Source organism: Hipposideros armiger, unplaced genomic scaffold (assembly GCF_001890085.2).
Source record: "Hipposideros armiger isolate ML-2016 unplaced genomic scaffold, ASM189008v1 scaffold_337, whole genome shotgun sequence".
NCBI lineage: Eukaryota > Metazoa > Chordata > Mammalia > Chiroptera > Hipposideridae > Hipposideros > Hipposideros armiger.
In genome coordinates, this window is record NW_017731687.1 from 1,758,813 (window position 1) to 1,782,456 (window position 23,644).

General features: G+C 46.9%; 1 protein-coding gene across 1 annotated transcript in view; it reads right to left on the reverse strand.

Annotated features, from left to right (window-relative positions):
* Positions 1 to 18,019: 18,019 nt before the first annotated feature.
* The window catches only part of EVC2 (EvC ciliary complex subunit 2), a 105,537-nt gene continuing 99,912 nt past the window's right edge, over positions 18,020 to 23,644 (reverse strand). Inside the window, exons 17-19 of the mRNA XM_019661149.1 lie at positions 22,538 to 22,734; positions 20,141 to 20,242; positions 18,020 to 18,699 (exon numbers count right to left, since the gene is read on the reverse strand). Of these exons, the coding sequence (XP_019516694.1) occupies positions 18,432 to 18,699; positions 20,141 to 20,242; positions 22,538 to 22,734 (567 nt within the window). The 3' untranslated portion in view covers positions 18,020 to 18,431. The remainder of the gene's footprint in view (positions 18,700 to 20,140; positions 20,243 to 22,537; positions 22,735 to 23,644) is intronic.

The window sequence follows — 23,644 nt, forward strand, 5'->3', positions numbered from 1 at the left end:
GACCCTCTGGGAGCGTGCCCCATACTTCACACAGTACCTCACTTAGTCGTCACAACAAACCTGGGATTCATATTTGTTTCCCATTTAGAGATCAAAAATTGAAATTGAAGGAGGTTATAGAACTTGCCTGAGGTTATACAGGTAATAAAATAACCTGGATTAGAACCCAGACCTGCCTACCTCAAAAACTGGGTTCTTTTTTCTGGGTGACGTACATCTTCGGGGTGTATTTTCATCCACGGCCTCTCCCTGTCTCCTCTCTCCAGGCAAATCCTGGGAGGGTTAAATGAGATGGTGCATTTTAAGCAAACTCGCTGTAGTGCCCCCTGCGCCTGGTGGTGTTGGTGCCCGAGCTGCTCTTAAGCGTGCTGAGCCCGGTATCCCCAAATGCCGACGGGGGACACTCTCAACCCCAAGGTCAGGAAGGAGCTCTAACCACCCACTGCACGGATGAAGGAGACAGGAGTCTGAGCCTCGTTACCTCAACACTCAGCAGGTCAGTCCATCGTGTGCCCACACTCTAGGTGCCAGAATACATCGGTGATGAAGCAGACACGGATCTGTTCTCTGGAGCTGCCATTGTGTTGGGGAGAGGCGGGCAGACAGACAAGAAACAAGTAAATAAGTAAATGACACGGTGTGTTACAAGCTGATGAGCGCTACGAAGGAAAATGAACCAGGAAATGAGACCAAGGTGGCTGGACGATGGTGAGCAAGCGAGATGGAGGCTTAAGACAGACTCCGAGCGCAGCGGGGTCCTTCACAGCCTTGCAGGCCACGGGAAGGCATCTGGATTTTATTCTTAAAAGTGATGAGAAGCCACTGGAGGGTTTTAAGCGAGGAGTGGTTTGCATTTTTAAAACGATCAGCCTGTCTGCTCTGTGGAGAACGGGCTGGGGAAGAAGGGCTTACAGGCTGCATGACCTAAATTGCAAGTTTCAATATGGAAAATGGCACTCATTTAAGAGCATTGTTGCACCAAGCTATGCGAGTGCTAATTCCACGGAGGGCAGGAATTTGCAAGCAGTGTTCAGTGCTAGAACAGTGCCTGGCATGCATTAGATGTTCCATTAACTATTGGTGGAATGGATGGATGGATGGATGGATGAATGAATGGATGAATGAATGAATGAATATGTTTTGAAAATCGTGAGGCATCATGTAAAGATGAGAGGTTGGTTTTTTTGCGTTGACCACCAACATTTAAAGTCTTTCCCTAAGAGAACCTCACTCATAGCAATGGGAACTAAAGGGTTACTGATCACTTCTGAGGGTGTTTCTTCCATAGAGAGTTTGTCATTTAGTGCTAATAAGTTTTCTGTAGGGTGTGTGTGTGTAGGGGGGTGAATATTACCTCCTGCTAATTTATCAATTAACACTTTTGGGCTTCCTGTTAGGTAAAGATAAACATCTCACCACATAGCCTGCAGGACGATTTTCCAGACAGACTGCACGGAGTGATGCAGGCTTTTGTTCTTTTTGATATGCCCACTGGTTGAAGACTTTGATGTCCTGGTTTGCCTTTTACATCTCAATGATCTGTCTCTAAGCGCAGCATCTGGTACATAGAAAATGCTAGACTCCTATTTCAATGAACAAAGGGGACGGTGGGAGTCCAAAGCACAACGGTTTCGCTTTCTCTCATCTATATTCTGTAAGGAGAACAAGGAGAATTTTTAAATTTATCTCCTTTGCTTTTTTTTTTTTTTTTGGTCAGCTGTGAAGAAGCTGCAACTTTTAAATGTGTGTCCTTACTGACAAGGCTTAAATAATGGGCAACACCCACACGTTCTCCACCAGCACCAATTTTAAGATATTAGGGACCTCCCAGGTCCCCCAAAAGGCCTAAGCATCAGGTTCAATGGCTACAATATCCAGGAACAATGTCCAGGTCCCCCTTCTGGTCACCTCCAGTGAGTTCGCCCATTGCCGCTTCCACTGAGCTCAGGCATCTTAGCTCCCAAGGCTGACTAGGAGGCTGGACCCCAGAACCCTGGCCCTGCCCGCCCCTCTCTGAAAGGAGGGTCTGCTGTAATTACAGGGGAAAGTAGATTGCCTGAAGTGCTTGCCTCATCCAATCATTTCTGTCCTCCAAATCAAGGTTTCATGTGAGCACATCTGATTGGTGAGGCCTGAGTCACATGCCTGCCCCAAATCTCAAGGGAAAGCTGGGAAAGTGAGTTACTGACTTTAAGGAGGCAGGTATCAAAAAAAGGGAACTTTTTTCCAATTTTGGGATGGGTATTCCAAAGACTAGGCAACCACAAACCGGACAATATCCACAGCAGCCTTTCTCTTATACAACTGTTTCCTTCCATACAGTGTCGGCCACATGGGATGTGCTCAGCGAATGGTGGCACCTCTTCCCCTGTCATGCTTCTCTGCTGAGACTCTAAATATGAGCCTTTCTTCTTGGGTTCCTGTGCTTGGAATTTCTTCCCAGGGACCATTTCACTGTAATCAGAGCTTTGAAAAGAAGAACTACTGAATTCAACATACAAAGGTTCATGCTATCTATTGGGTTGTCGGAAAAGTCATGACATATGTTTGCGACAGATGGAACTAGTGCATTTTTGGAAGTACTAGAGTCATTCGCATCTATGTTATTGCTATGTCATTTGACAGCTGACAGTTCTAGCTTCATTCTAAAAAAATTGAGCAATTTGGTTGAATTTGGGAGATTTTACAAGAAGTTGAAGATGGAAGACCAAACTGTGCATTTTTGCCATGTTTTACCCTTTTACTTCCATAAAGGGAAGAACACGCATCAAGCTTGTGAAAAGTTGCATAAAGTTTACGGTGACAATGCTCTACAAGAACGTCAGTGCCAACGATGGTTCACGAAATTTTGTGCTGGTGATTTTGATCTCAGCAATGCTCCTCAGTCAGGGAGGCCCACCGAGGTTGATGACAAAATAAAGGCATTGATTGAGTCAAACCCACGTTACACGACACGAGAGATTGCAGGAACACTGAACATCCATCATTCAAGCGTTCACGACCACCTGAAGAAGCTGGGATACATAAGCAAGCTCGATATTTGGGTTCTGCATGAACTCAAAGAAGTTCATTTGACGGCGTATATAAACATCTGCAATATGCTCATTAAACATGAGGAAAATGATCTGTTCTGAAGCAACTGATAACTGGTGATGAGAAGTGGATTGTTTACAACAATGTGGTGCACAAATGGTCTTGGTCCTGACGTGATGATTCACCTCAAACGACATCGAAAGCAGACATTCATCAGAGGAAGGTTATGCTCTCAGTGTGGTGGGATTTTAAAGGTGTCATGTTTTTCGAGCTCCTACCAAGGAACCAAACAATCAATTCGAATGTGTACTGTTGGCAGTTGGACAGTTTGAACGAATCCGTCATCCAGAAACTCCCAGAGCTTGTTAATTGTAAAGGAGTTCTGTTCCATCGTGACAACGCGAGACCACACACAAGTTTGATCACCCGTCAAAAATTATTGGAGCTTGGATGGGATGTGTTGCCACACCCACCATACTTGCCTGACCTTGTGCCATCAGACTTCCACTTGTTTCACTCTCTTCAAAACTCCTTGTGTGGTATAACATTCGATTCAGATGAGGCTGTAAATCAGCACCTTGTTCAGTTTTTCGCAAATAAAGACACATCCTTCTATGAACGAGAAATTATGAAGCTCACTGAAAGATGGCAAAAGGTTATTGAACAAAGCAGGCAATATATCATTGATTGATCTTTGTTTTTATATAAATAAATGACCTTTGAAAACATAGACAAAATACGTCATGACTTTTGCAACAACCCAATAGCTTGAGCAACTGATTTCTAATGTATATGTACGAAAATACATTTAAAAGATATTATTCTCTAAAAAAATGTGAGTACTGACAGTCTAGCTATTATATCAAAGCCTTAGTGTCCCTCACCCTAGGGATACTTAAAGAATTTTTCTGTTTTGCTTGATTTCTACCTAATGTGCTTATTTATTTTGTTTGTTAAAAAATACATTGAATAATTTAGAAACAATAAGGGAAAATATGTTTATATAAAAATTAAAAACATTTGCATGACAAAAAAACATAAAAATTAAAATGACAGATGTTACCCTTGGAAAACATTTAGAATTAAATTGCAATGCTAACAACGAGTTATTATCCCTAATATATAAATCTCTATAGAGTTTTCCAAAATCATAGGAGAAAGAAAACCCCTAGAGAAAAATAAGGCAAAAAATGAATAAGCAATTCACAGAAAAATAATCTTAACTGTATGAAAAGATGCATGACCTTGCTGATATGAGAAAGGTAAATTGAAACTACTTTAGCCTAAAGCTTATGACCAAGATGTAGTAACAAGGACCAGATTTACCCTCTCGCTTGGAAACTTTTAAAAAATAGACCAAAAGTACAAAACAATAGTTTTCAAAACATTGGCCATCACTCAAACGATGAAGGACATTGACCTTGAGAGATGGAAAGAAATGAGTGAGCCCTACAATTGCCCCACTTGCTACCTTGAGAGACATTCCAGGCACTGCTCTAGGGAAGGGAACCCAGGCGGAGACCAGGGACTCTCTGAGTTTAGGAGATGGAGATGAGATTCTAGCAAGTTCAAGGTGGCCAGACATTGCCAGGCAGAGTACTGGAGAGGAAAGGATGACAAGGAGCAAGAACTCCAAAGGCCTGCAAAGGACCACACTCCACTACTCCATAGAGTACTGTCAGTACATGCATGTGTGAAAACTACTGAAGGCCCAGGAGAGAACCACCCAAAAGAAGTAGAGGAGATAGTGTTCAGTGCTCACACAGGGCTGGGAAGAGTGCTGGTTTGGAAACCTTGTAATTCAGAGGTCATCTCGTAGAGTACTTAGAAAGATCACATCTCAATCATGGAGAATAATTAACCATAGATTAAATACTGCTTTAGTCCCACCTAATAAATCCAAAAAAAAAAAACAAACTCAAAAGGTTTAAAGTATTTCCAAGCACTTAACTGCATTCCAAAACAAATCTCAAGAATATTTATAAGAAATACAAAAATATTTAGTGGCTCTTGAGTTGCCGGTGTTGGCATAGGCTGCAGTGGGGCTGCAGTGGGCTGCTGTGAGCTGCCGTGAGTGGCCGTACAATGGCCAGCGACCAATCTGCCTCATTGGAAGAGTGCAATGATAATACCAACATGGGCCAGTGAAGCGACGTCCTCCACAACTAGACTGAAGAACAAAAGGACAGCAACTTGTCTGTTCCCCTTCCCCGACTCCCCAACGCTGTTCCCTCCCCCAATTCTCCAATAAAATCTTAAAAAAGAAAAGAAAATATTTAACAGCTAACAAGCTAGTTGGCATTAAAGCAAGTAATACCAGGCATGTGAAAAGGCAGGAACTATGATGTTGAATGAGGAGGGTAAGTAATCAACTCAACCCAAAACTGACACTCTCAAAATTTGCTGGCTGTCACGAACACATTTATTAGAGGGAAATTTATAGCACCAAATGCCTAGATTAGAAAAGAAGAAAGATCTCAAGTCTATGACCTCAGATTCCCCCGTAGGAAACTAGAAAAAAAAAGAGCAAATTAAATTTGAAGTATGTAGAATAAAGGAAATACCTAAGATAAGAACAGAGATCAATGAAATAAAAAACAGTGGAGAAAGTCAATAAAACTAAAAGCTGGTTCTTTGTAAAGATAATAAAATTGATACGCCTCGAGCCAGGCTGCTCAGGAAAAAAATAAATCAAAGAAGACAGGGCACCAAGATCAGGAATGAGAGCAGTGATATCACCACAGATTCTACAGAAATTTTATGGATAATAAGAAAATATTATGACAGCTTGATGCCAATAAACAACTTAGATGAAATGGAAAAATTCCTTGAAAGACAGAAGCTATCAAAGAATATACAAAGAGAAACAGATAACCTGATACATTCTATATATTTAAAGAAATGGAATTTTTAGTTAAAAACCTTCCAATAATGACAACTCCAGGCACCAAAATTCACTGGTGAATTTGAACAAATGTTAAAGGTAAAAATAATTCCAATTCTCCCCATACACTTCCAGAAAAGCGAAGTAAGAATATATTTTCCAACTCATTTTATGAGGCTAGCAGTACCTTGATTCCAAAACCAGGAAGACATTACAAGAACAGACAACTACAGACCAATATTCCGCATGAATTTACATGTAAAATTTAACAACATTTTAGCAAATAGAAACCAATAATATATATTTTTTAAAAGGATAGTATTACATGACCAAGTTGGGTTTATCCCAAGAACACAAAGTAAATTTAATATTTAAAAATCAACCCGGTTTGGATCCCATATATGAGGGCCAGTGACACTGCCCTCTACAGCTAAGATGCTGAACAACAGCTCAACCTGGAGGTGGGCTGCCGTGAGTCGCTGGCGACGGCGTAGGCTGCAGCCTCTGCTGTAGTGGGTTGCCATGGGCTACTGTGTGTAGCCAGCAGCCAGTGTGAGCGGCCAGCAGTCGCCGTGAGCGGCCGTCCAGAGGCTGGTGACTGATCTGCCTCGCCCGGGAAGAGCGCAATGATGGTGCCAACTTGGGCCAGTGAAGCAACGTCCTCCACAACTAGACTGAAGAACAAAAGGACAGCAACTGGTCTGTTCCCCTGCCCCCAATTCCCCAATAAAAATCTTTTTAAAAAAGTAAGTAAATCAATGTAATTCATCCTATAAAAAGATGAAAAATAAAAACCATATGATCATTTCAATAGATGAAAATAAGAGCATTTGACAGAATCCAACATCCATTTCTGATTAAACCTATTAACAAAGTAGGAATTGAAGGGGAATTCCCCATATGGTAAACGGCATCCATGAAAAACCTATAGCTAACATCATACTTAATAGTGAAAAAGAGAATCAGGAAGAAATCAATTACATCTGCTCTAACAACTTCTATTAGACATTGTATCGGAGGTTCTAGCTAGTGCAATAAGGCACGAAAAAGAAATAAAATGCATCCAGGTTGGAGAAATGTAAGTGTCTTTATTCAAAGACTCCATGATTGTCTAAATAGAAAAACGGATGGAATCCACAACAAAAAAAAACTCATAAGATTAATAAGTGAGTTTAGCAAGCTTGCAGGATACAAGTAAACAAGCAAAAATCAATTGTATTTCTATGTATTATCAATAGGAAAAAATGGAACTTTTGAAAAGCAATATGATTTATAATAGTATTAAAAATATTTGATACTTATGGATAAATCTGCCAAAACGACACTGAAAACTATAAAGCATTGCTGAGATAAATTAACGAAGACTTGAGTAAGTGGAGAAGTGTATCGTATTCATGGGTCAGAAGACTCAATTTGTTAAGATATAAATTCTCCCTAAACCTGACCTATACATTCAACACAATCTGAGTCAAAATCCCAGCAGACTTTGGTAGAAATTGACAACTAATTCTGAAATTTGTATAAAAATACAAAGGACCTATCATAACCAAAACAACCTTGTAAAAGAACAATAAATTTATATACCTAACACTATCTGATCTAAGACAGTAAAGCTATAGTAATCAAGAGCCTGCAATTGGTGTCAAAATAAACAAATAGAACAATGGAACAGAATAGAAAATGCAGAAATGACTGACTCCTATGAGTGTAACTGATTTTTGACAAAGGTGTAAAGGCAATTTAATAGAGAAAGAATAGCTTTTCAAAAAATGATGCTGTAACAATAATTGGCCACACATAGGCAAAATACAAAAATGAAAAGAATTCTCTCCATAGCTTGCACTATATACAAAGAAAACTCAAGATGGATCATAGATATAAAGCTATTATACACACACACACACACACACACACACATTTCTAGAAGAAAGCCTAGGCAAAACCCTTTGTGACCTTGGGTTGAGTAAAGACTTTGATTAAAAGCATAATACACACACACACAAAAAGTTGACAAATCGAACTTCAAAATTCAAAACTTCTGCTTTTAAAAAAGACACTATTGGGCCGGCCGAGTGGCACGTTGGTTAAGAGCTGGCTTGGGACGCCAGAGGGCCCCAGTTTGGATCCCACATATGAGGGCCAGTGACACTGCCCTCTGCAGCTAAGCGTAACTTCCGGGTATGCGCTGCACTTCAGTTGTTGACGCCGGAGCCGTCGTTTGGGACTAGGGCAACCTCTCTGCGCAGACTCCGAGGAGGATTTCACGGAGGAGCTGACGAACCTGCTTTGAAACGAGGGCTGTGGGAACGCTCTTGCTCAAGCTTTCGTAATTAGCGCGAGTTNCCGTGAGTCGCTGGCGACGGCGTAGGCTGCAGCCCCTGCTGTAGTGGGCTGCCATGGGCTACTGTGTGTAGCCAGCAGCCAGTGTGAGTGGCCAGCAGCCGCAGTGAGCGGCCGTCCAGAAGCCGGCAACTGATGTGCCTCGCCCGGGAAGAGTGTAATGATGGTGCCAACTTGGGCCAGTGAAGCAATGTCCTCCACAACTAGACTAAAGAACAAAAGGACTGCAACTTGTCTGTTCCCATCCCCCAATTCCCCAGCACTGTTCCCATCCCCCCAATTCCCCAATAAAAATATTTAAAAAAAAAAAGACACTGTTAAAAGAATGAAAAGACAAAATGCAGAATGACAGGAAACATTTGGAACCATATATTTGATAAGGATTTGTATCCAGCATATATAATGAACTCTCCGAACTCAAAGATAATACAACAAGCAACCCAATGAAGAAAATGGGTAAAAGCTTTAACCAGATGCTTCATGAAAGAAGATACGTACTTGAAAAAGAAACATGGAATCCTAATTAAACCTGCCGTGAGAGATCCTGTTGGAATGGCTAAGATTAAAAAGACTGACCACAGTCATTTAGGCGAGGATGTGGGGGAACGGGAATTCTCATCCAGTCCTAGTGGAAATGTAAGCTGGCACGAGCACTTCGGAAAACAGCTGGACAGATTCTTACCAAGTTTAATATACGCTTAGCCTACAATTTAGCCATTCACTCATAGATGAAGGCATAAAGATTTCTACACGAATGTTCACAGCAGCTGTATTTGTACTAGCCCAAACCGGGAACATCTCATATTTCCATCAAGAGGTGAATGGACAAATATTGTATGGTTTATTTACAATTGAGCACTGCTCTGCAATAATCATAATAAACTATTGATGCACACGGCAATATTTCTATAATGACAGAACAGGTCGATGGTTGCCTGGGGATGTGTGGGGTGGCTTTAGAGCAGGGCATCACAAAGGGGCACAAGGACACATGGGGGGTGGGTAGTACGTTCATTATGTTGATTTTGGTGGTGGTGTAACAGCTGTATCCATATTTCAAAACATGTCAAGTTGTACATTTTAAATATGTGCCATTTGTTCTAAGTTCATCATACCTCAGTGCAGTTTTTCTTAACTACCTTAATGCAATTTTCTCACCAACAGGCTGACAAAATTCTAAAACTCGGACAATACATACCGTTGGCAAGGACGTGAGGAAGCAGACTTTTCAATTTACCCTGCCATCCTTAGTGTCTGCATGTCCCCATCTCTGCACACTCCTCCATGCTAATGAATTTTTAAATTTTCATTTTAGCTCTTCCAGCTGCCTCTGACCTTTCCAGACAGCAGAGTTTTAGTCTAACAGTGGTAATAGGAGTGCTCTGTGAGAATACAGGCTTTTTTAAAAAAAATTTTTATTGGGAAACGGTGCATTTTTCCAGGCCCCATCAGCTCCAAATCAAGTAGTTGTTTCAATCTAGCTGTGGAGGGCACAACTCAGTGGACCATGTGGAGATCAAACCCGCAACCCTGGTGTTACCAGCACTGCGCTCCAACCACCTGAGCCAACTGGCCGCCCTAGAATACAGATTTTTAAGAGAGGAACCAGCCTACGAGGAAGATGCAAATTCTTTCATTATTCATTCGTTCCTTTTCTACTCACTCTATACCTTTTACTGGGTGTGGAACACTGTTCTAGGCACTGGGGAGACTTCAGTCAGGAAAACCCACAGTGTCCCCACTCCCGTGGAGCTGACATCCGAGCGCCATGATGCAGACAGTGAGCAGCCCATCCGATAAGTAGGTAGCGTGTCAGATGGTGATGAGCGTGTGGAGAAAAGTAAGCAGGGGCTGGGAAGAGAGGAGGGAGCTGTGACTTCAAAGAAAGGGGCCGGCAGGTCTCCGCAGATGGTGATGTCTCAGCACACACCTGAGGAGGGAAGGGTTGGAGTGAGACGATTCGGACGGCCGAGAACACACCACTGTTCGAGCATGCGTTCTCTTTTCCTTTGTGCATGTCTGCGTGAGAACCATCTCACCGCCTTCCTTCTCAGCCTCTCCACCTTGCCACAGAGCTTTGAAGCAAGTCTTTTCAACACCTGTTGATGTGTTTGCCTTCCTAAGCTCAGAGTCCCAGGCCTGGCAATGCCTCTCCCCAGCTGGGTGACCCTGAGCTGGCCACTGCATGTCTCTGAGCCTTGTTCTCCTCCTGTGTGAAAGTGGAGGTGAGAAGCATTCGCTCACTCTTCTAACAGATGTGTGTTATGTGCCTGGCCCTGGGTGCAGTGCGGGGGCGCGGTGATGGGTAAGACACAGTCACAGCCCCCCCTGCGTCTCTGTCCAGCCAGGCACGTTGACACGTACAAGCTACCAGCTGATGCATATTTCAAAGAAGACATGGAGGGGGTCTCAGGGGTGTAAAGTGGGGACTAGGCTAGGTCTGCAGATCAGAGAGTGCTTCCTTGGGAAAGGGTCAGTAAAATGGGACCTAAAGGAGTTAGCCAGAAGCAAGGACAAGGATGGCGTGTGTGTGCGCGTGCGCCTGTGTGTCCTGGGGGAGGGGAACAGTCCAGGAAACAAGGTCAAAAGACCCTGACACAGAACAGACACTGAGACTTTTCAAGGAATTAAACAAAAGGCCAGGGCCAGCCTTGGTGGAGCCACATATTCGTCTGGAAAGGTCAGGAGAGTTAAGTGCGACCACTTGAGCAAAAGCTACCCCCCCCTCCTTAGGGACTCCTACACGTGCCTTCCTTTCCTTCCGAGAGCTCTGACCCAGTCTGTGTGCGGGGCACTGTCACTGTACCCCTCACCCTCTAGCGACCTCTCAGGCTCTATTACTGTGTTTAATCTACACAACATGCTTGACAGTAGAGATTCTTGTGTTCATTTGGAGAAGAGAAAACTGAAGCCCAGGAAGAAGCGACATCCAAAACACTTTGCTTTCAAATCAATTCAACGAATGCTGACCGGTTCTTCCACACGCCAGCGTCCGGGGGACCCGGCTTGGGTGTGACTGAGAAAGCGGCCTGTGCCTGCGAAGTCCCCAACACTTACACCCGAGATGGCATCTCAGCTTCCTGTAAGGAACCCACACTTTCCAATGCCCACAGCTTTCATGGGGCCCCCCTAAAAGACCCAACACACTTACCCTTTGGGGGCCCCACTCATCCTTGTCATCTGATAAGGACGCAGGCCTGGGCTCTGATCCTGGCTCCATCACCTACAAGTTCCCGAGCCTCTGTACATTACTTACCTTTTACACCTCAGTTTCCCCATCTCCAGAATGGGTATAATATCAGTACTTACCTTGCAGAGTAGTTGTGAGACGTAAGTGGATTATTACACATGAAGTGCGATCAACAGTCCCAGGCAGCACAGGAGGCTCTCAGGATGGGCTCCTCAAAGTCATCCCCGTGGGACAAAGGACCACGGCACCATGGAAAGGACAGTTCACGCACAGCCTGCTCGTGGGGCCAACAAGCAGGTCTCCCATGCCCTTCCTTGGTTTCCCAGGGCCCACTGCCAACGTCAGCTGGACCAGTAACTAATGCTTTTTCTCTGCCTTGCCATGTAAACACCCCACGCCCCCATTGCTTAAGTGAGGTAGGTGGGCAGAATTCCTCATAATTCCTTACGAACTTGTAATTATGGGAAGAGCGGTTCTGCCGATTGGAAGTCTTAGTCCCAGATCATGTAGGAAAGCTCCTCTCACTTTTCAGACACTCAGCCACTTAACAGACACCTCTGGAGCCAAATACATGGAGCAAAAGAAAATGCTGGCCTGGCCAAGATGTCCCCACCCCACCCGCACCCCCGGCCCCCGTTACCCATCCACCCTCACCCGCAGCAGCATTCCGGGTACGTGGCTTTCTCCTTTGAACAACCCGGTGGAGATCAGCTATATTCTCAGCCAGCGGCTCCCAAAATGCCCTCTTGGGACCATGGAAGACACAGTTTTGACATCTGAAGGTTTTAATTGCAAGAAGCAAGCTCTGAGAGGGTCAAAGTGTTTCCGGGAGCTGGGAGTTGGGAGGATTCGGATTATAAAGATGAGACCACAGACAATAGGGTTAGCAAAATTTTAATCATAAATAAAACTCAGTTTTCTAACCAAACAGGTGAGTTTCTGTGGAAGGAGGGTGCGGCCAGGGCACCTTGATGGCCGCATACTTCCCCACAGTGCCTCTTGGTCTCCTGGAGCCCCAAGAGGGAGCAGGTGCATTTCCTCCCAGATCCCCCATCTACCTGGGCTCCTGACGTTCCCACCTTCAAAACGAGCTGGAGAGCCGAGGGTGAGTCCATGGCAAGCCCGCGGCGATCGGATCCCCCAGCTTCCCAACAGGGGGGAGTAAACTCACCTGATTTGAAAAATGAAATGAGAGCTTCACGACGAGCCGCCAGAGTTTCCTGCACGTCCCACGGGGGTTCGCCGGGTAAATTCCAAAATCAGAATCGCTGGGAGTGAAACAAAGAAGGGAGAGGCTGAGGGGCTCTCAATACTGTGCTGAAAACTTGCCCCAGACTCAGCTCCACGGATCGTTCCTCGGGGTGCTGCTCCCTGAGGCAGAGCACAGCGTCTCTGGGACACAGTCCACCCTGCGGCCCCAGGACGGCCCCATCACCTCGGTTCCTTTTGCTCTGGAACCTCCTCCACCATCTTCCCAACCACACTACACTCCCTTCAAGCCTGTGTTCACACCATTCCTTCTGCTCGCAATGCCCTTCCAGGCTCAGGGGCGCTGTGTACCCTTGGTGACATTTCCTTGGGGGTCTCTACAGAAAGGGGGTCCTTCCTCGAATGCTTCCCAACATCCTATAGATGACCCTGGTCAATGTCTGCTCTCCACACAGTGAGCTCCTCTCTAAGAGGTGAGCACTCATTCACTCATTCACTCATTCACTGGACCGATACTTACTAAATATCTACTATGTGCCCACACACGAAAGCATGTATCGGTGGCTGGAGGAAGAAATGAACAACGATTTCACTTGCACAGAAGTGCAGAAAGGTGCCCTTAATAACTTTGGGGACTCCTGCTCCGGCCTGGGCTGCGCACTTTAGATTGCAGGTCACATCAGAGAAAATTAGCTTCCTCACTTATTCGCCTCACTGAGATATGATTTTCTGTTACAGGCAGCAGATTACTCAATCTTTATTTGAAACTAGGAGTGTCTGCAGATCACTCCAATCTACCCAGGCATAGCACAGGATAGTGGTCAGTTAGAGTGGATTTGATGGTTTCTTATTTTTATGTGGAGCGGGTTTTGGATGCTTCTCCATCATGTCCTTCCTCCGTCAGCCGGGAGAGTCTAGAAGCGAGGCCACCCCAGCAGCAGTGACACACCTAGCGCCCAGGTCTGGGTTTCTCACACCAATAAAAGGAACCTGGGATCCTTGGAGAATTGACTTCTTCTCAGACTGGACCAGGTAGCTACACAAGACGAGCCTGGAGCAACTACAAGTCCAGGAAAATAACAAACTGTTCCCCAAACAAATGAACAAACAAACAGCCATGATAATGGGGACATAGAATCCAACTGAAATAGATCTCAGTGGCCAAAGCCGAAACCATTTGAGCAACAAAATATAGTGTTGGATTATAACCCACTAAATTGGGTTATAATCTAGCTTTAAAAAATGTCACGAATCTGTATTGATATGTTCAAATAAATATGGGAACGGGGGTGGGGAGATAAATCTCCCATGGAGAAGAACCCCAGATACTTTATACAGATGCCCCGCCTTCCATGCACAACTGTGCACTCCTTAAGTGTGGTCTATGTGTGGTGACTTTCTTCCAAAGGGTACAGTGTGATGGGGGACGACAGTAAGCTTACAGTAGCGAATCCTGAGAAATGCCACCTCACCAGATGACCAAGGATAACACTAACAGTGACAAGTCAAGTGGACGGTATGGCCCCTTGACATGACTATGATTAAAATGGCATTTTCCCTCTGTGGTCTGCCTCTGAAAAATGTAGAACTCCACAGGTCGTTTCACAGAGAGCTCGTGGGACCCAAACCAGGAGCTCTTAATACTGCGACCAAAGACTGACGTTCTCCATAGGATGTAATCGTCACTCAATAGTGCTACGTTTTCCTGAGGACATGTAAGATTCAACTACTCATATCCATGATTGGTGATGTGAAGTACATAAATGTCTCCGAAGTGTTTAAGGAAAATGCGTAACTCTAGTCAAATCATGAGAAGAACATTTGAAAAATTCCAATAGGGGACAATTCTACAAAATACCTGACCAGGGCCAGCTGGGTGGCTCAGTTAGAGCGTGAGCTCTGAGCAACAGGTTCGCCGGTTCGATTTCCACATGGGCCAGTGAGCTGTGCCTGAGCTGAGCTGCCAACAGGCAGGTGGATGGCTCAGCTGGTGAGAGCACGTGCGCTCTTAACAACAAGGTTGCCAGTTCGACTTCTGCATGGGATGGTGGGCTGCGCCCCTCCCCCCTTCCCCCCGCCCAGCAACTAAGATTGAACATGGCACCTTGAGCTAAGCAGAGGCAAGCTGCTGGCGGGCGGCCGGACGGCTCAGTGTGCAACAAGGTTCGTTTGCCAGTTCAACTCCCACATGAGATGGTGGATTACTCCACCCCCCACCCCAAAACTAGATTGAAAGCGGCAACTAGACTTAGAGCTGAGCTGCGCCCTCCACAACTATGATTGAAGGACAACTTGACTTGCAGCTTATGGGTCCTGGAGAAACACAATGTTCCCCTCCCCAATTCCCCAATAAAAATCTTAAAAAAAAATACCTGACCAGTTCTACTCAAACTGCCAAGGTCAAAAAAGAGGAAAATCTGAGACACTGTCACAGCTACAAGGAACTTAAAGGAACGTGAGGATTAAAAGTAATGTGGGATCGTTTATGGGATCCTGGATCAGAGAAAGGACATTAGATAAAAATAAAGGAAATCTGAAGAAAGTAAGGAATTTAGTTGATAATGTATCAATATTGGCTTATTAATTGTAACAAATGTCCCATACTAATGTAAGTTGTTAATAATAGGAAAAATTTGGTTCAGGGATATTAAAAAAAAATTGCTGTACTATCATCTCAAGTTTTCCTAATACCTAAACTGTTCTACAAAATCAAGTTTTATTTTTTAAAAAAGAATCAGATGGAGCTTCTAGAGGTGAAAATTACAGTAGTAATCCAAATATAGTGGATGGAATAAAGAGCAGATTAGACACCGCAGAAGAGACTCTATAGACACAGCTAGAAAGGCGATCAGAGGACGATTCACGGGGGTCTAAGAGTGTTTGGAGGCTTTGGGCAAGGGAGTGACTTAGACAGCTATGGCTGCCACAGAACAAACGGGTGGGCCGGGGCCAGGCTGGAGAAATGGAAGCTGCGTGCCCCACCCAGGAGAGGGGAGGATACACTGGCCCGGGTGGGAGGGGAGCAGCGGGAGGGCATCGATGCAAAGGCTGATGCAACGGTACAACCAGCAGGATTCGCTCCAAGAGTTCTAGGACGACCTGTATGTTTCCAGCTTGGTACTATCCACTCAGAGACGGGGCATCACGGTGCAAAGGGTTTTATAGGAAGCTGATGAGGTCACGGTTGGGCATGCTGAGGTAGAGGCGTCTGTGAGGTATCCAGGAGATGTCCAGCCAGCTGCAGACATTGCAGCTGGAGCCCCAGAAGTCCAGTCTGAAGGTAAAGACGTGGGGTCAAAGGCACAACGTTGGTCTCAAATATCCCGTCGGGTTGGCTCTCACTCCCAAACTCCCAAAACATGATTTTCATTTAATAATTATGTATTTTTCTGTCAAGTCAACTAGACTGAACTCTTAGAAGACAGAATCCAATTTTCTCAACTTCACCCGGTAACGGAACCCAAACTTGACCTGAAGTCCTCTCGGTTCAAGTTCCACGGAGCTTCTCTCCGGCGAGCAGGCTTCACATATTGTGGCAGGTACAGCCCTTCTGGAAAGGTCACCATCTTCACCTAGTGTGCTTAACAGGAATGAGAGAAACCACGAAGCTCAATCTTGGGAAAATGTAAAAATACAATAAAATAAATAAGATGCATTTATTGCACACCAACATTTTCTCAGATGCTGTGGACATAACATCTAGTATTTTCACTCTTTATGACATCCTTACTCTAAGCGAGGTATTGGGACCTCTGCTTTACAGATGAGGAGACTGAGGTTCCCAGTGGTACAGTGACTTGCTCAAAACTTGTAGAGCCAGGAATGAAACCCTATTTTCCTGATTCCAGAAGCACAGGCTTTCCCCTGAAGCATCTTCCTGTTTCTCATGCAGTGAGTTTATAGAAAATAAATCAATAGTTAGTCTTTCTCTGTCTATTAACACAGGGATTATTAGGTTCAAAGGAACAGTGTGGGCACCTCCCATTGTTGCTAACAGCCTCTTTAATCAGTCTTCAGCCCATAATTTTGAGCTATCTTTTGAAGTCCTTGTGTGCAATCTACTTTCAACCATGATAATTCCCCTTGTAGGAGCAGGAAACCATTAGAAAGGCAGCTGGGTCACCTTCAAGGAGTAGAGAAGGACATAGAATGGCAGGCCCACACCATCAAGCTCTGTACAGGCCCAGTTTCTTCTAATCCTCACAACAGGGGATTCTCATCACCATTTTGTTGATGAGGAAAATGAGGCTTAGAGAGGTCAGGTGACTTGCCCGAGGACACACAGCTCACAAGTAGCAGAGCAGAACTTGAACTCAAATAAGCTTACACCCAAGACCATGCATTTTCCACTGCTCTTTCTGTCACCTCTCTGCTCGCTGGACCTCCTGATGGGAAAACTGGCCCCATAAACTCCTCTCTGCATTTGAACTGCTTACTGATGCGTATCGGCCAATGCAACAACATGGCCAAGTGGCAGCTCATTAAGATGGTGCACAGCCGCCACCTGGAAGAAGCGCACCTCCCAGCCACATGCATACCAATGGGAAACTGCAAATGAGGCTTGGCCTTCCGGTTGCCAAGGGAAACGGATGTCACATGGCAGATAAGGGTTTGAAAGTGGGGCAATCCAGGTTCAAAACCAGGATTCCTCCCTTACAGGTGGTGTGACCGATCGCAGGCACGTTACTTAAACGCTCTGAGTCTCCGGTTCCTTGCCTGTAAAATAGGAGTCGTGTGTGTGACTCACCTTGCTGGGGGTTAGTACAGAGTGGGGTAAAGTAGCTGCAAGGGGCCGGCAGCATCTTCACGTACCAGATGCTTTAGGAGCCCTTTTGCTGGTGACAGGATTCCCTTCCCAATCACTTCCTACCTGCAGGAAAGACCCACAGCAATTGTATTCCTTGCCTGGCTCTCAGAAAAGTTCATACAGTCATCTGGTCCAGCCCCAAAGCCCAGCTGTGAGGATGGGAAGCGTCAGGGCATATAAAAGCACTTGGTGAAACGCAAGGGCCTGTGTGCACTTTGTCTGTTGGGCAAATGGGCGAGGCTGTCACGTGTCCATCGATAAAGTCCAGGAGGAAAGGACAAGGGTTTGGGGCCGTCAAAAGTGTGAATCATCATTTTGCTACTTATTAGCTCTCATGCTCGTGCACACATCAACGCGTCTTCTTAAGCCACTGAATTTCCTCATTTGTAACGGGGGGAAATTAACTCTGATTTGAACTGGAGACATTTTCTGGCCACTGGAATGACAGGGTTAATCTCTGGAGAACACCACATGTGTGGCTGAAACACAAGACGTGATCAGAAATAAAAGGTTCCAATAGAAAGCAAAAAATGAGTTCCACTGAGAAGAGCTTTGTGTAAAATGTGTTTATTTTGGAAAGTTTCCTTGATAAAAACCGAACGTGTAACAAACACAGTATGTAAGAAGAGAGAGCCTTGCCGTGCACACACAGCCCATAGTGCAGCCGGGCGTTTCGGGGATGTGGATTGGGGGCTGGGTCTCCCGCAGGCCCTCGGAAGGTGGGACGGAGAGTGACAAGCACCCGCGGCCGGTCCCGTGTCTCATCATGTCCCTGGTGATGCCGAGGAGAGCTGGCCATCTGGAAATTCATGAGACCAGGTTACACTGGGTCCTTGGAAGTTGGGGGGGAGCGGGGTTGCTGGGGGTGTCTGTGTCTTCTGCGTGTGAAATTTATATTGTAGATTGTACATTATAAACGCACACACAGGAGGGCAGGAGAAACTAAATCGTTCTGTCTTTCCTTTGGGCTAGTCCATGCCCGAGGCCCATGTGGCCTTCTTGGCATTCAGAAAGTTCTTCTTTTTCCTGGAAGGAACGTGCAGTGAGATCTCTGGCTCCCTTGGATTCCTGAATATAAAGAGCTTTTCGCCCGTGTTTAATAAATCAATGGCTTCTGCCCCGACAATGGGCACGGGTGCCAGTTCACCGAGGGACACCAGGGACAGGTGCGGCCAGCTTCCTTGCCCAGGGAACATTATCCTCTCTCTGACAGGGGGACAAGTCTTCTTCAATATGCTAAAGAAAAAACAGAAAATCACATGGGACATTTTTGATAACCGACGCTCCTGTGTGTCCTGACAGAGTTCCCCAGGAGAGCTCCCTTTTGGTCCCTAGGTCTCCAACCTAGTGACATTTTAAAGCAAGGTTTTTTTCCTTTTGGTCACCAGATGATCCCTGAAATTAGCGGAAGCCTGTGGCAGCGGCGTGCTGCAGACAACTCTTTCTGACTCGCGACTGTTACATTTGCGGGGGTTTTATGAGCCTGTGGTCATCATGGCGCTAACCTGAAATCAGCCATGGTGGGAGAATTTATTTGCCCCACGGGAATCGGCTCAACGACAAATCAGAGCTCCTGTCCCTGTCCTCGCCGTCAGCTGTTAACCGTGGACCAGGACACCGTTGCCTGTGGTCCTCACGCTAAACGCAGGCTGATAAAAAACCTGATTACAAAGCAACAGAAGTGAGGCAAACTGTGTGTGAAGCAGAAGAGGGTGCCACGCTCTGGGAGTGCCGTCCGGGAACGCCTTCGCTCCCCTATCCTAATCGTGAGCAATCGGCATTCATGCCTTGGCGGAGCGCTTCACGTGTTCAACAGCTTGAATTTGATGTTCTTGGTTTGGGCTCAATTATTGCGACCTAATTTCTCGGGGACTGAAACTTGACCCCCAGCCTGTTCTCAGGGCCGCCAAGAATTTTATCCTGGACAATTCAGGCAGCTTGGCCTCAGCACTTTCACCTGAGCCCTGAGAAATTCTGGAAGACACTCCCCTTGCACACCCGCTCTCTCCAGAGCATCTCCCGGACGCCACTTTTTAACCCACTGTGGATCTGCCTGGGGTAGGTTCTCTCTCCAAACCTTCTCTAGGGGGAAACACCGGAGACCCTTGTTTGCAATCTCACAGCACTCGGCCCAAGCTTCCCTCTGGTCCGGGTGTGCAATAACCACAATTAGAGAGAAAGATACTTGATACGAGAAAGCGCTGGCCTGGGAGCTTAGGGAAATAGAGGGGTCACTCAGATGTCCCCAACCCCGGGGCCACCATTTGCAGCTGCAGGCCTGCGGCTTCCTCCTCTGACCTCCCTGAGCCCCAGGTTCATCACCCCCACTTAGGGAAAGTCTGGCAGACGCACTGCAACAAGGCAGGAAAGGGCTTTGTAAGCTATAAAGTCAGAACAGCTGTAAGGTATGATTCTCCTTCTCATGATACCCACTCAAAAAGTTCCATTAGTGAAAATAAATGCAGTGATTGAAATACCAATGGAGGATAAGTGAACTATCACCCACTGATCGCTGCAGGCCTATCTTCAGCTCCCGAAGCGGCCTCCCTGGAATAAAGCTTGTGGTCTTCAGGCAGGCATGCTGGGACGCACGCCGCAGCCCTCCCCGTCTCGGCGCCTCCACTCCCCAGCCCGGCTCCCAGCCTGACCCTCCCAGCCCACCTGCGCTCGTCATTACCTCTCCTTCCGCTGGCGAGCCCACAGCACCCTTTCCAGTCCTCTGCTTACGAGTTCTCCGCGCAGTCTGCTCTCTAAGGCTTGCCACCAGCCCTGGTGCTTCCTGAAGACAAGAAGGCAGTGTCTCACATTTTCAGAAAGGACCATCTTCCGGTGAGCCGTCATCATAAACAGCTCCGTGGGCTCCACCCTGACATGGGGAATTTGGGGTGTGCACCAGGTGCTCTCTCACTCCTCAGTGCATGTTGACTAGGCCCCCTCTCTGGCCTCGTCCAGACACAACCTCTGCCCTCAAGGGGTCCCCAGTCCAGAGGTCACAGGTGGGTAACAGGTGACATCAGTCAGGCAGAGGAAGGCTGCCAAGAGGTGGGGACACCTGAGCTGAGTCTTGGCGTCCCAGCGAAAGGAGGGTGTGAGAGTCCAGTCGCTCCCGGGACAGGCCAGGCTCCCCCGGGAGTCTCATCCTGAGGGCAGCACCCCAGGGAGGATGGCTCCCTCCTGCCCGTCCCAGGACCCCAGCAGTCAGCTCCTCCTGAGTTCTGACAGGTCCCTCGTTCACCCTTTCTTGCTTAGTCAGTGTCTGTTGCTTGAAACCCAAGACCCTGAAATGCTGCTGTGACCAGGCACCAGGCACTTGGGACACTAGAGTAATGTCTTTCCTGCCCTCAGAGACTATGGTGCAGGGTCTGGGACGTCAGGACTCATCCAGTCCACCTAGCCATGAGGCCGGCCATGGTCATGCTCCACGCTTCTGGTGACAGCCACTCTGAGTGCTCTCACCTCATCCCACATCAGTCTGCCCATGCCACACAGGTCTCCCAAACTAAACTGGTCCAAGGGGCAGTCCCTTAAACAAGGTCCTCATGGGTGGCCCTCGGGCAGTAGTAGCATCCCTATAACCAGACAAGTTCCTGCTCCAAGGTCACCTCCAATATCTGCCTAGCCCTCCCTGTTTGTGCCCTGGGAGAAACCGAGCTGTGACATGCAGCCCTCTGACCACGCCCACATAGTCCTGGCCACGCCCACACCCAGTCCCGACCACGCCCACACCCGGCCCTCCTGAGCGTGTTGGACCCCGCCTGCACTAGGGAGGCTCTTCCTCGCCCCTGTGGACCCCCACCCCTACCCCACATCTGTTGTTCCCACACTCCCACCCGTCCTCTCAGCCCTACTCTTCACCCTCAGCAGTGCTTCTCACCATTTTGAGTCAGGGACCCCTTTACGACTCTGATAAAAAGACACTGCCCCTTCTCTTAGGAAAAGTAATGTACATACATGCGCACCCACCGTCGTGCCATTTCGACAGATTCATGGCTCCCCGACGCCCACTTCCTGCCTCCTATGAATTCTGGTAGAGACGCAGGCTTCCCTGCCTGGCATCCAACACTTTCAGGCCTGGTCGTGGCTTTCTTTGCATCCTTGACTCCCCTGCCCCCAACTCTAGTCTCAAGAGGCACTGCTGGCTGCTCCCCAAACCTGCTTCCGCCCACACCCCCGCTTCCTGCCTTTCCTCATAGAGACTTCACTGACCTGAGTCACACCTGGAGCCTGAACCTGAAGGAGAGACTCTACACGGCATTGTCCCCGGTCAAGGGAAAAGTGAGCCCAAACTAAATGTCCCGTAGCAGGGTCCCATGTGAGAGGGTCACGGAGCCTACACTGCGCTGCGCGCCTCAGGGACTAGGAGGCAGCCATTAAAAACCACACCCTTGAAGGACTTTCAGTAACTGTGAAAAGGACAGATTTTAAATTGTTCATTAAATATAGACTAAGTAGTGTGGTAATTATATAAATAGACGTGTGCACATGGCTAAGAGTTGAGGGGAAATCAGCAAACCTTCTGCTAGAAGGTTCTGGAAAGCAGGATGTAAGGTTGTGTATACCGGATCACACACACACGCACTCACACACACGCACTCACACACACGCACTCATGCACTCACGCACGCACTCACACACACTCAGAAAACCCAGCAGAGAAACATTCAGGAGGAAGAACTGTAGCAAAATGCTAACAGTCATTTTCTCTACTTGGAAGAACCAGGGACTTTTCTCCTTTTTCCTCTTATGCATTTTTTTACACTGTTTTTAATGTGTGTGTTTTCTACACTGTCTTTAACGTGTGTATGGCATATGTACAGCCCAGGAAACTTATATTCTTAAGATCCTGCTTGAAAAATAAATTGGTGATGGAAAGAGCAAATGTGGGCAAAACACTGGGCCCAGCAGGCCATACAAAAAGATTTGGGGTGACTCTGCCCCCCAAGCGATGAAGTACGGACTGGGGAAGGCGTGTGCGCGCGCCTGTGCCTGTGGGGGTCCCACTGCCCTCCCTCCGTCTGTTTTCTTCACGAATCTGGCTCACTGTTTTCCAACGGGAGCGGGACGCTGCACTCACCCCCTCCTGCCCAGGTCGGCTGGCTCCCCGCCGCCGTCGTTCTCCACCGTGTGCTCTGGAAACTTCTGGCTGACGGAATCCAGCACCGCCAGCAGCTCGGGCTGCGAGGCTGTGGGCAGCGCCACGCTCAGGAGGCGGCGCAGCGTGCCCGCGGGCACCATCGTCAGCTTGGACAGGTACGAGGCCAGTCTCAGCTCCTGGGGGAGTTAAGGCAGGCGGCTCAGACCCTCAGCGCTGTAACCCTGCCCAACAGCAAGTTGTAATGGATTACAGGCTTAGGACGCCTTGTCCCAGGGAAATAAATATTTTAGTAGCCCAGTCTTAAAAACATGTCCCCAGATGCGCAGAGCTGTCAGAAAACATTGGTCAGCAGCCTTGGCTCTCCATGACATTTCCAAAGCCTCATCTGTCCCTTCTGACTCCTCCCAACTCACTTGGCACAGCCCAAGCCCTGGCCTGCGGCAGCCAATTAGTAGCTTAGTTCTTGTCCCACCCATGTTCCATGAGGCGATACATACAGCACGGGGATACATACAGCGCAGGCTCTGCAAACAACTGAGATGCTCCTAAACCAACGGACAGTTAAAGAAACCATGCTACGACCATAACATGAAATAGCAATAAAAAGAAGGAAGTGTATGGATTTCAAGGGCATTACGCTGCATGGAAAAAGCCAGTCTCCACAAGTCACATCCTGTATGATTCCACGTGCATGACACTCCAGAACCGACACAATTTAGATGGAGAACGGAGTCGCGGTTACCAGGGGTGGGGGATGGGGGAGGAGTGGGTGTAACCGTAAAAGCAGATCTTTGTAGTCACCAAATTGTTCTACATCTTAATTGTAGGTTACACATGTCTACATGTGACAACGTGACATAGATTTTAAAGCACTGTCCATGTCCTGGTTTTGATATTGGACTAGAGTTTTATAAGGATGCAACCGATGGGAAACTGAGTGAAATATGGGGTGGGGCACCAGGACTCTCTAAGGTAGCTTGGCAACTTCTTGTGAATCTGAAATTATTTCAAAATAAAAGGCAGAGAGCGAGAGCGAGAGCGAGAGCGAGAGCGAGAGCGAGAGCGAGAGCGAGAGCGAGAGAGAGA